Source organism: Balaenoptera ricei, chromosome 1, assembly GCF_028023285.1.
Source record: "Balaenoptera ricei isolate mBalRic1 chromosome 1, mBalRic1.hap2, whole genome shotgun sequence".
In the NCBI taxonomy this organism is placed as follows: domain Eukaryota; kingdom Metazoa; phylum Chordata; class Mammalia; order Artiodactyla; family Balaenopteridae; genus Balaenoptera; species Balaenoptera ricei.
In genome coordinates, this window is record NC_082639.1 from 163435457 (window position 1) to 163448884 (window position 13428).

A 13428-nucleotide genomic window follows, 5' to 3' on the forward strand; every position below is an offset into this window, starting at 1 on the left:
TCACAATAGCCAAGACTTGAAAACAACCTAAACGTCCATCAACAGATGAATGGATAAAGAAGATGTGGTACATCTATACAATGGAATACTTCTCAGCCATAAAAAAGAATGAAATAATGCCATTTGCAGCAACATGGATGCAACTAGAGATTATCATACTAAGTGAATTCAGCAAGAGAAAGACAAATACCATATGATATCACTTATATGTGGAATCTAAAATACGACACAAATGACCCTATCTACAAAACAGAAACATACTCAGAGTCATAGAGAACAGACTTTTGGTTGCCAAGTTGGAGGGGGGCAGGGGAGGGATGAATTGGGAGGTTGCACTTAGCAGATGTAAGCTATTATATATAGAATGGCTAAACAACAAGGTCCTACTGTATAGCACAGGGAGCTATATTCAATATCCTGTGATAAACCATAATGGAAAAGAATATAAAAAAAGAATGTGTATATATATATATATATATATATATATATATATATATATATATATATGTGTATGTATAACTGGATCATTTTTCTGTACAGCAGAAATTAACACCACGTTGTAAATCAACTATACTTTAATTAAAAAAAATAAGATGAGTAAGTTCTGTAAATCTAATGTACAGCACGGTGACTACAGTTAATAATACTGTATTGCACACTTAAAATTTCCTAGGAGAATAGATCTTAAGCATTCTCACAACAAAAAAGAAAAAAAAAAGGTAACTCTGTAAGGTGATGGATGTTTCAACTAACCTGAATGTGGTAATCATTTCACAGCATCAATGTATATCAAATCATCACACTGTACCATTCAAATGCATACAATTTTATTTGTTGACTATATCTCAATAAAGCTGGAGGAATAAAAACAAATAGCTTTCACTGACAAATAGAAATGTTTGCATATTTTTTCTCCATAGGTCAAGCTCTGCATTGTGAAGTATTCTATGAGCACGTTGATGAATAATGAGAAATCGGTACTACTTGTACAATATTTACAATGTGCAGATTGCATTCCTATGAGATACCTTCTCAATAGCTAGAATTTGTGGCATTAGAAAAATAGTATCACCCAGATGTAGCTCTATCAACTATTAAACTATTCTGTAGTAATCTTTTTTCTAAAATTTTTAGCAGATAATTGGAAATTAAAATCAGGCATTAAGGGATAATGTTTAATTTCAAAGCTGTTTGCCCTTCTGATATGAAACAATCTCTACATTTTATATATTTATAAACCTGAAAGCAAAGTATTTTCTCTTGGTTAAAACCATATTCTCTTTATCAAGCAATATTTTAGAGTTATATCAGAGTAGTTACTATGTAAAGCTTGCTGATCCCCAAATCTGAACCATTTTGAAAAGTATAAATTATATATTTAATACACATAACTGTTAATTTTCACCTCTTGTTTTACAACAGGTTATTAAACAACCATGGAGAAATAAAATATAATTATTTATTTTAATAACAGAGTTATTAAGAAAAATAAAAGTGCAATAGTCATTTCAAATATTAAAATTCTGACTTAAATGAATAAGATTTAGGCACAAGGAAATGCCAATTAAATATTTACTGTTTGTTCAATGCTTTGTGGGGAGGAAGCCAAATGAGCTGAAGATGCCCAAAGAGTATGCATTAGGATCCTGTTGCTATTGTTTATTCACCAACATGGGGTAAGGCTATGTCTAATTAGTTCACCTGCTTGGCATAGAGTGCTAATGAGGGAAAGTTGGGGTCAGTTTTTCTCAGAGCACAGACTGTTTGAGCCAGTTACACAGTGAGTCTATGACTTTATTTACAAAGGTAGCAGATGAGGGAATGTGGAGGGCTGAGGGCTATCAGAGTGGCTGAGAGTCCTCTCAAAGGGCATACTTTGTATTCCCTTCACAAAGAATAACAGAAATTAAACAATGTGGATGAAAAGATTGAGAAATCTAGAAGTTTAATTTTTAAATCTCACACAGAGAAGATTGGAAGGTTATCTATGTATCTAGTATCTATCTATCTATCACCTAAAGAAACCAAAGAGGAAAGAAAATTCCAAACATATTAACATTCTGGCTAAACAAAACAAAAGCCCATAAAATAGTTCTGTTATGAGCTCCTCAGAGATTTGCAAGCATCTATAGGCAGCATAGTCTAAGCTCTAGGTTTCATCACCCAAGGTTTGCACACTCAGGAAAGAAGGGAGTGGGAGAAAAAGACATGTTTGATTCTAACAAACTGAAAGCTTAAAACACTAGCTGAACCACGGCTGGGCTAAGACTCCGAAGCCTAGCGTGAGCCTGACATCAGAAAAGACAGGCATGGTAAGGGGGTCCCCCAAGCTCTAGGATGAATTTCTTTCTGTTGTTGTATAACTGGGCTGGTCATCAGCAATGAGAAAAATCAAAACAGCATTTAGTGACAATTTAACCTACGAGTTAAAGTTGTTATTTATATGGGCAATTTCTTAGCAGATGTCAGTAGGGAAAATCACCCCAGCCTTTGCAGGTTCTTTTACTTTTACCATCAAGTGTTGTCTATTCCTCTGCTTTTCAAAATCAAGCTTTCATGACTACCTCTTCACTTGTCATTTGGGCTGCAATTTCATCATGCTGTATATCTAGAACTATGATTCCTGGTATCTTCTATGTTGACCTCAGGAGACTGTCTCTTCTCCAGTGTATTTCAGGTTTCTGATTTCATTATATTGTTTTTCTATAGAACCTTCATATAAAAAACTGATTTGCATAACCTCTTTCCTATTTCAGGTAATAGAGCAGGGTTTTTCTTGTTTGTTTGTTTTGATAGGAACACTTCCTATCATTGGATGCACTAGCCATGGAGAGTTCTGTTGAAGACATCCTTGTTTCCTAACAGCCAGTACAGCTTGGATTTTCTGAATTTCTACTTACTGAGTATGGTCACTGCACTACAAAGAAGCCCCATTACAAGAGGTTTGGTTTAGATTCTACCTCCCTCAGTGTGGTATTAGGAGAGGTCGAGTTTAACTTAGTTTAACTTAATTATTAAAGGGTTTCTAAGTTGAATTTCTAATTTATTGTTGAATTCTAAAGTAACCCTCATTACTGTACTGTCACTGATTCTGAAACAGTTTTCACATTTTAACATCTCTGACATTGGGATGCACCTTATGATTGTTTTAGATGGGGTGGCAGTTGTGACAGAGTTGCCACTTCATAGTCTTGGTTGTTATTCCTGGTGGCATGACAGGGGCCCCAAAGGTTTCTCAATATTTAGTCAACAAACCACTTAAGAGCCTTTTGAGGAAGGAGTATGAGGCCTGCTTACTGTCAGAATATCTTCCTTTGACATTTTTGAGTAAACTTTGAAAACAAGCAGAATGAACATCTACTTAGAAAAAGAGACATTAGTAGAGAATCTGTTTCTTAAAGTTACAGAGTAATAAACATCAATGCTTTTTATGGTGCAGAGATGATAGCGAGCAGAAAATATGGGCATCAATGACCCAGACACAGAAAGTGATTCAGAAAAACTGGACTCTGTGTAGATGTTTTAAGAATTCCTTGATCAGTTTATTTCACTTATATCAGTCTTCTCTACCAAACTGTGAACTCTCAGAAATCAGGAGAGGGCTCATGCATTATCAATTAAAGATAGAAAATTAGTCAATTTTCTATCTTTAAAGTCCAGCTTGTTCGCATGTGTCAGATATTCAAGGAATGGTTGTTGAATAAATAATGAATGAACAATGGAAGAAAAAAAATGGTAAGAGCAACTAGGGAAAAGAGAGGAAGTCTACAGGAAAATATTAAGGGTAAGGCTTATAAGGGACCTTGAAGGATGAAAAGGAGCTTGAGGGAGGGTATTTCAGGCACAGGGAAAAGCATGTTTTAGGAAACAGCCCTGAAAAAGTACATGTGTTTAGGAAATCACAACTAGTTTTCAGATACTTGGAAAATAAACAACAAGAATGGTAAGAATGAAACTGAAAAGGGAGATTTCAGATCCTGAACGGTTTCAAATGTTTTTTTTTTCTTTTTTAAAGAAGTGTAGACTTTATTTCTAGGTCACTAATTCTAATCTTTTATGCCTTTAATTTCACTAGTCATTTTATTAAAGAATTATGTGATAACGAACAAGTAAAAGCCTGTTTTTTTCCTAAAACAAAATTATTTTCTGACTTTATTTATTTTTAATATTTGGTAGACTACTGGCAAATATTTTAATCATATATAGAAAGTACACTGAATTGCTATGGTTTTGAAAGACAAACAAAAAATGATTCTTCCTAATTATAAACTTCATTGCAACAAAGCTATAAAATACAAAGTAGGCAGGGGGAGATGAATGGGTGGAGCACAGATGATTTTTAAGGCAGTGAGAATACCCTGTATGATATTACAGTGGTGGATATATGTCATTATACATTTGTCCACATTCATAGAATATATAACATCAAGATTGAACCCTAAGGTAAACTGGACTTGGGGTGATCATGATGTGTCAATACAGGTTCATCCTTGGTAAAAAATATACTGTTAGGAAAGTGATGTTGATAATGCAGGAGGCAATGCATGTGTGGGGCAGGCAGTACACAGGAAATCTCTGTACGTTCCTCTTAATTTTGTTGTAAACCTAAAACTCCTCTAAAAACAGTCTTCAAAAATACAGTAGTATTGTTGAGCAATAATATTTTGCTTATGACTAAAAGACACAGCCCAAAATAAAAATTTTACTAATAGTATAAATTTTCAGTAATATTGCTGTGATGTTACAAGTATCAGGTTTGATGAAAAATGGGACATCAAAGGCATTTGCTGGGAGGCATGAGCAGGGAGAACAGGACTTAAGAGATATGTCACAGTTACATCCTAGCAAGCTAAATGTTGGTAGCAGATGGCATACCCACTTGAAGGTGGATATGGAGAAAGAAACAGAGGATTCCAATGACAATACTACACCTTATTTAGCTTGTCTTTGAGGCCTACCAGTTAGGATTATGCATTAGGCAATGAGAAGCCACTTTACGTATACTCCACTTTTGGCTATGATGAAGTAGCTTTTAGACTGACTCTCTGGCCAAGACAACTTTAAGAGCTGATGAAATACAGAATCAAAACTGAAAAGTTATATAATGGCATCACATTAACAGGCCTAAGGATTTATAAAGTAAATTTATTTCTACAAATAAAAATGTATAAAGTAATTTTCCACAAATTTCAAATGTTTGAAATCATACAGAGTATATTCTTCTGACCATAGTGAAGATAACAAAAAGAGAAATAGAACAATCTTTCAAATGTTTAGAGATCAAGGATTACAATCCTAAATAACCCATGGTTCAAAGTAGCAATTAAAGTAGAAGTTAGAAACCTTTTTGAACTGAAAAATACTTTAGTAATTTATGTCATATTAAAAACTTGAGAGATGTAGCTAAAACAGTAGTAAGAGGCCTTGCCATGTTTATGGAGTAGAAGACTCAATACTGTCAATGTCAATTCTCCCAAAGTTTATCTAAAGAGTCAACATAATTCTAATAAAAATTTCAGCATTTTTGTGACAAACTGATTCCAAATTTTATTTTTAAATATGAAGGGCCAAGAATAACTAACACAGTTTTAAAGATGAAAAACAAAGATGAAAAAATTACACCACCTGATTTAACATGTATTATAAAGCCACAGTAATTAAACAATGTGGTATTTGTCCTAAGATAGATAAGTAGACCAACTGGAATGTAATACATAGGGAATATAGAAACGGACCCAAACACATAGTCACCCAGTTTTCAACAAGGATGCCTCTGAAATGCAGTGAAGAAAAAAATTTGTTTTTAGTAAATGGCTTTCCATATAAATAAAAACTGATCTTCATCCCTGCTTCATTTCATACATAAAAAGTAAGTCCAGCTCTAAATAGACTTAACTCTGAAAGGTAAAACAATACAGCATTTAGAACACAACAAATGAGGATATCTTTATGACTTTGTGATGACAAATATTTTTTATACAGGATGCAATGAGCACCAACAATAAAGGAGTACTTAATAAACTGGATTTCATTAAAATTAAGACCTTCTGTTTACCTAAAGACACCATTAGAAGAGTGAAAAAACAAGCTTCAAATGGGAGAAGATAATTGAAATACATATAGCCAAAAAAGGATTCAAATCCAGCCTATTAATCAAGAATAGGCCAATAAAAAAACAAAAATAAAATAACAACGGGCAAAATACTTGAATAGGCACTTCAACAAAGAAGATATAGAAATGGTCAATAAGTATATGAGAAGATGCTCAACATCATTAGTCATCAGGGAAAGGAAAATTAAAGTCACGTCATGATACATATCCATTAGGATGGCTAAAATAAAAAAGACAAAGAATGCCAGATTTTGTGAGAATATGGAGCAAATGAAACTTTCATGTGTTGTCTGTGGTGGTGTAAACTGGTATAACCACTTTGGAAGCTGACTGGCAATGTCTATTGAAGTTGAATATACATAGCCTGTGATGTTGGTAATTCCACTCCTGGTAAATATCCAAAGAAATGAGTATAGGCACCAAAAAGACATACAAGAATGGTCATAGCAGCATATTATTTACAATAACAAAAAAGTGGGAAAAATCCAAACGTCCATCATCAGTAGAATACATAAATTATATTTACATGATGGAATACTATATAAAAATGTAAAAGAGCAAACTATTTTTATACACAACATATATGGATCTTAAAAAACTGAGCAAAAGAATTCAGATATGAAAGAGTATGTACTTAATAAGTCTATTTATATAAAATTCAAAAAAAGCACAAATATAATCTATAATGGCAGAAGTTGAAATAGTGGTCAGCTCTGCAGAAGATACTGACTTCAAAGGGTAATGAAAAAATTTCCTGAGACATTTGCAATGCTGTACATCATGCTCTGTGAAGGGATTATACGGAAGTGTTTACTTCATAAAAATTCCTAGAGCTTTACACTTAATACTGTGCTCTTTATTGCAGGTATGATATTTCTCAGTTAAAAGGTGTATGTAACACTCGGGCATACTCATACATACACCCGATTTAGGTGGGGATGTGAGTTGATAACAATCATGTTGTGGAGGATCCCTTTGGTAGCTGCATGGAGATCAGATGGTGGGAGGGTGAGAAGATCAGAAGTTGGGAAGAGAGAAAGTAGCTGTGGCTAGGTCTGGGCAAGGTATTAAATACCTGCACTAGGGCAGCTGTAGCTGAGAAGGGACTGTGATATCTAGGAGAGAGACTCAGGAGCAGATCCTATAGAATTTGGCCTGTTAGATGTGAAGAATGAAAGTGTGGAGTGAGTGGGTGGTTGGAAATTCAGGTAAAGGAAGCTGCTGTTGGTGCTACTGAGTGAGGGGAAGGAGTATGCAGGTTAACACGCTGCCTATGAGATGCTATTGGGGGATACAAGTGGAGATGGTGAGCAAGTGAAATTAGGAAAACTGATCAGTGCAACTCTGAATTTACAGGGAGACTTGTCTAGAATGAAATCCCTGCCGGGGTTTAAGGACTTCAAGGAGGTTGGGTTTCAAAAGCACCCCACCTTCCAGCCACAGGGTGAGATCTTGGAGGATTATCTTCTGACTTCTGAGTCAAGGAGTGGGGAGCAGGAGGCACAGTGAATAACCTGCAATCTCACCCCACCCACGGAGGGCTCTGTGGCCTTGGGCCACCTCACATCTCCAGCCCACTGCGCCTTCGCTGGGCCAATGTCTGCACTAAATCTTTACCATTTCCTGGGGAAGCCTCACTCTTGTTCTTTTTCACAATAAATTGGATTAACTTCTAAACTCAGTAACTCCTTCACAGCTGAAGTTGCTCATGGCTAGTCTCACATTTATCTGTCTTTTGTGGACTATTTCTGGACAAACCTTCCTGGAACTTTACCAAAAGACTAGGAACTCTCCCTAAAAAAATTTAAAGATAACCCCAAAGCAAAGTATTCCAACACAGATTGAAAACGGTTTCATAAAAATATCAATATTTCTTAAATGCACTGTTATTATATACTATGTCTCTGCCACAGGGTGAGAGTAGAGAAATACAAAAACTGCATTTTAAAGATGCATATATATTACACCTATGTGCATTAATAAAAGCCAGATAGGCTCACTCTAGGTACGTAGGGAATAGCTGTGAGAACCTTAGGTCCTGTTTATTGTTCTCCCATTGTGAAGAAAAACATTTTCTTATTTTGATAAGAACTCCTATTAGACATTAACAGAGCCTAAGCTGTAGTGACATATGCATATACTTGTGAAATTCAAACACTTCTTTTGTGTGAGAAGCAATGACTATAATGAAACTTTAATTCATAGTTCACAATAGAAATGTAAGCAAGGGCTTTATCTATAAATTCATTAATTGCTATTCCCTGTCTAAAGTAGCCAAATACTCAGCAGCAACTAAAAAAGGCTGTCATACCCCCAGTACTGCCTAGTTTTAACTTTTGGTTGAGTTTATAAGATTTAGAATGGCTACGGCAAGGAACATAATTGTGGATGTACAGTCAAGAAGCAACTGAAGTCTCAAGTTATATCCCTCTCTTCCTAACTCATCTGCTTTTTACCCTTCTGGGTTAATCAAACCCCAAGGACGTGCAAGTAGCTTCCATGAGAAAAATCATCTATCTGCAAATACAGGCACTCAGAGTTAGCCTAAAGTAATCCACTCTTAAATATGTGTCAGATAACAAATTTTCAGATAGAAATTCAATTTACAGTGGGAACCCAATTTCATATTTTTTAAATAGTTTAAGTATTCATACATTTCTAATCCATGTCGGTTGTATGTGTCAATCCACTGAACTAGGTATTTTCTAGTTTTTCAAGTATATTGTGCTGTGCTCAAGTAGCATGGTGAAGCTTTCAGACCTAGCAATAACTCATATAAGTTTTCTTTATTTTCCCATGCATAGGAAATAGAATGTGCATGGTGGTAAGCCCATATGCCTGGCCAAGCTTTTGTCTTCTCTATGTTATTTTCTTTTCATAGGCTTTATGACTTCCAATTTTTCTTCTGCAGAAGGAAAGGCCACTTGGGCTCACTTACTTGCCTCATAGTCTGTTCCATTTTTTAGAAAATATTTTATTTTCACTTACTGATGTAGGGAAGATGACAAGCAAAAATGCCCAATATGTTTAAACAGCACACATGTGAGATGTAGTATCATCAGGTGAAATACTGACACTCACTGGGGCCAACACCTTGTCCTCTCCTGGGGATGCCCAGCATCTTGAACATTTTCACTGGCTCACACCTGCCAATTTCTTTCATAGGCTTACAGTTTGGATAGTAAATTCAGGGTAAAATTTTTTTATAAATCAGTAAAAACTCTTTGTGAGAGTTCAGTTAGTAAAGATACAGCAAAATTAAGAAATTTATTTTATAATTATCCTCAGTGTTCAGGGATTGTGAGGCAAATTGCAAAGTGGCTGTACAAATGATGATCTCCTGTGGAATTGTCTTAAAAGTTGTGAATTAGGCAGTATTTCATAGACTCCTACATCTGACTGTATTATTTCAAAGAATATATGTAGCATGAGGAGAACTTCATTTGATGGTCAAGAGAAAACCAGAAATCCAATGTTTGTTCTGATAAGAATCGGCTCTTCTCTCTAATCACATCACTGAAGTGTTCAGAGAGGGAAAGATTCTTCTTTCCAGTTAATTATCATCTAATGGCTAGTAGATTATTTTGCATAAGCTAATATGCAACAACACTATTTTAAAAATCCCAGTAGAATTGACTAATTAGTTCTCTCATTTAAAGGCTTTAATCAAGCTGTTTTTCAAAGGAGAAATAAGAAGTGCACTAAGTCAAGTGTGTTGATTATAAAGACATCATGTACTGCTCTATGTAGAATTAAAGGTACCGGAACAGAACACCCAGAGGTAGAGTACCATGTCAACCTTGGCCTTACCCTTTGATTTCAAGGCTTCTAATACCTTTGAATCAGCTGTTACATCACTCACTAGCTTGATTTCAACATTTTGAGAAGTCAGTTGGAGCAACTTTTCGAAAAGACGTTGACCCTAGAAAAAATATTCAGAACCAAAGTCAGAAAACCTAAAAGTATGCTATTTTAAATAGGAATAAATAAACATTGAAAATTAAAACTATTCATTCAAATTTTAAAAGGCAAGGACTTCAGCCCTTGGCAGCACTTCATAAATTCAAAAGAGTTTATGGAAATAAGAGTAGTAGTAGGAACACAGATTACACTGTTTTTTTGAGTATTGTGCAATTCAACAATTATTGCAATAGTCATTTCAATGCTACGATGCAAATCTACCCTTCTTTTACTTTTTCATGAACTCAAATTATCTACACATGAAGAGGCAGAGAATATTAAACAGTTGTGATTGGACCCAGAAAGACCTGGATTCCAGCTGGTTTTTCCAATTTATAAACTCCGTTTCTTAATCTCATTAATTTCCAGTTTCTTCTTCAGTAAAAGATAGATAATATTAGTATTTACTTTAAAAGGTTTTTGTGAGGATTAAGAGATAGTAGTAGGTAAGTATCCTTTAAGTGTTAGCCATTATGGGGGGAATCATGACTACTTATCAGGAATTTGCCTAAATTCACCTTCTTGTTTAAAATGTATTTTATTTAATTCAACTCATGGTCTGCCTAGAAATCTATAATTATTAGCCCAGCCTAAAAATAAATGAAAAAAATAAAAAGTAAAGGCTTTCCTTATAAGATTTTCACAAACATAATTTTTATAGTAAAATTTTTTTTTAATCTCAGGGAGACTCTGCATAGTGGTAGGTCCATAGCTATTATATCATCTTAGGTGAGTGAATTGCAACATTATCCTGTTTATTTTCTCTTGTGTGTTTCCATAGACTCCTCCTTATCGTAAGAGGGGACTGGTCTTCTTTTATTGGTTCTTCAGATTTTTGTTATTCAGCCACAAACTCAAATGCCTTCGGAGGCTAAACAGGCAATAAGGCTTTGGTATTAATGGCCCCCAAGTAGCAGAGTCTTATCTTACTTTGATAAGAATAGATTATTGATAATGATCATGTAGAAAGAATTTGAAGACTGAAAAGAGAAAATGGATGAAATGTAGATGTAGAGCAGTGATTCCTGCAATTCAGCCTTAGAAAAGAAAGAAGCCAAAGATCAAAACCCTAAAGCTTTGGAATATTAAGGAGGAGGGAGCTGGTATGCCAGTGCTAGGGTGACAGCTGACAGCAGGGAGGAGTGTCTGGCATAATCCAGCCATGCTCCTGCCTAGAGCTGGTGCAGTATAGCCTAAGCTCCATAATCCCTGGAAGTTAGAGAAAAGAGGAGTTGCACCCCATGTCAGGCATGGAGGCTTCCTTTTTGTCTAACTAAGTGTGCTGATAAAGGTTGCCCAAAGTAGAACTCACCAAAAGTGACCAAATTACTTTGCATGCAAAACATGGAGGCAGCCTCCCCACAAAGCAGGTATTCCTATGAGGTATGTTGAATGAGTGCATCAGGCAGTTGTAAATTGCTTTTTTAATAAAGAGGTGAGAGGGAAGAGGGAGGGAGAGAGAAAGAGAGATATGAAGAGATAGAGGAAGAAGGATAAGGAAAAAACAGATGCTGATTTGCTGATTTCAGGGTCTATGTAAATTTCAAATTTACTATGGAGAAATGAGGGTTTGGCAGTGAGAGGCTCAGACACTGGATGTGAGGGAAGATGCACTTGGTGGGGCTTTGTGGATTTTCCTGCAGAGCTGCCACCAACACAACCTCCTCCCTGTGAGCTTTGTCACTCTGCTGAGTTGTGCACTATACTATTGTCACACACCCTTGAAGGCTTGGTGATGCCTGCATAGCCCAGATTTCTAGAGCCCAGACTCATGGTCATCTTACAGTCACATAAATTGTTTGTATTTTTTACTTTCACAAAGGGAAAGGGCATATGTACTCTGTGTGCTATGTAAGTCCCCATGGTTAGTGAGCCAGTATTTTTAAAGACTTTTTTTTTTTTTTTTTTGATGTGGACCATTTTTAAAGTCTTTATTGAATTTGTTACAACATTGCTTCTGTTTTATGTTTTGCTTTTTTGGCCGCGAGGCATGTGGGATCTTAGCTCCCTGACCAGGGATCAAACCCATACTCCCCTGCATTGGAAGGCAAAGTCTTAACCACTGGACCGCCAGGGAAGTCTGAGCCAGTATTTTTAAACAAATGCTTTTTTTTTTGCTCTTAGTTAACAATAAATTTACCACAAACAAAACATAAGAGCTCTTCTAACCTATCTGTACTTCTGGCTCTGAGCCTTAAATTTATTCTCACTGTGTTATTTTTGTGAGATTTAAAATGAAGACCAGAACTCTCAAACGTGAATGAAAATAGAAACTCCAAAAGCTACAGATAGTAGCAGACCATCATTAAATAAAGCTTATTTTTACTTCAATATGTGCTGATTACTTACACCAAGGAGTCTTAAAATTTTTAATTATAGTGCTGACTGTAATGAACTTGTGCTGGGGTAGAATTTCTGTACTTGGGCTTGAGGCAGAACTTCTATTAAATTTCCCCTGTTTTCAGTGTCTTACCTCCCAGTCCACCCATTTTTGCTAGAACATTCAAAATGTAATTACTTCAAAGGTATGAAACACTTATTCTATGCTGAGACCTGCAGTAAGGCCCACTGCTTTCTGAGTTAAATTTACTCATCATGTTTTCATAAAGGAATAACAAAAGCCCCTTGGCTTTTAAACATCAGCAGTTTAAAGACTTGCTCTTTCTGGTGAGAAACATTAGCCAACATTTTAAACTTAAATAAATCATCTTGAAGTTAGCTAGTGGCTCAGGCACATTGACCTACTTTAAGCCATTTTTTTCCGATGTCTGCAAAAACCTTATGATAGACAGCACAATCCTGGACAGAGAGCTGTACCCCAAGGATAGAGATCCAGCTCAGCCCCTTTGTGACTCTGAAGAGGCTGCTTAACCCAAGAGAGTAGGGGTTATAAATACTGCCTATTTCTGTTGACCCAAAACAACTCCTAGGCAGGATGAAATGCCACAATAAAATGTGAAGGGGAAAAACAAAAATACCAAAGAGAAATCAGAAGATAGTCCTCTGATTGGACTAAAAAAAAAAAAAGTCCTCTGGCTGGACTAAAACTCTATGATTTTAGAGCTAAATTAGAAGAGTAATTAAAGAACACTGTTGAGGCCCAAATTAGTGGCCCAAAGACCAAATGGAAGAAATATCTCAAAGCACAAACATGCATGCACACACACATACACAAAAGCATAAGGGTGACGAGGGGAGAAAAGGGTGATTGATAAATTGAAGATATATAACATGTGGCTAACAGGTGTATTAGGAGAGAAAAAGAGACAAAAAGAATACGTTTGCAAATAACAGAAGAAAAAAGTGTCCACCTTGAGGAAAGACATAGACTTACATGTTGAAAAGATAACTGAAGA

General features: G+C 35.6%; 1 protein-coding gene across 1 annotated transcript in view; it reads right to left on the reverse strand.

Annotated features, from left to right (window-relative positions):
• The window catches only part of PLD5 (phospholipase D family member 5), a 473589-nt gene that overhangs the window by 169019 nt on the left and 291142 nt on the right, over positions 1-13428 (reverse strand). The window contains exon 4 of the mRNA XM_059905181.1: positions 9923-10034. Within this exon, the coding sequence (XP_059761164.1) occupies positions 9923-10034 (112 nt within the window). The remainder of the gene's footprint in view (positions 1-9922; positions 10035-13428) is intronic.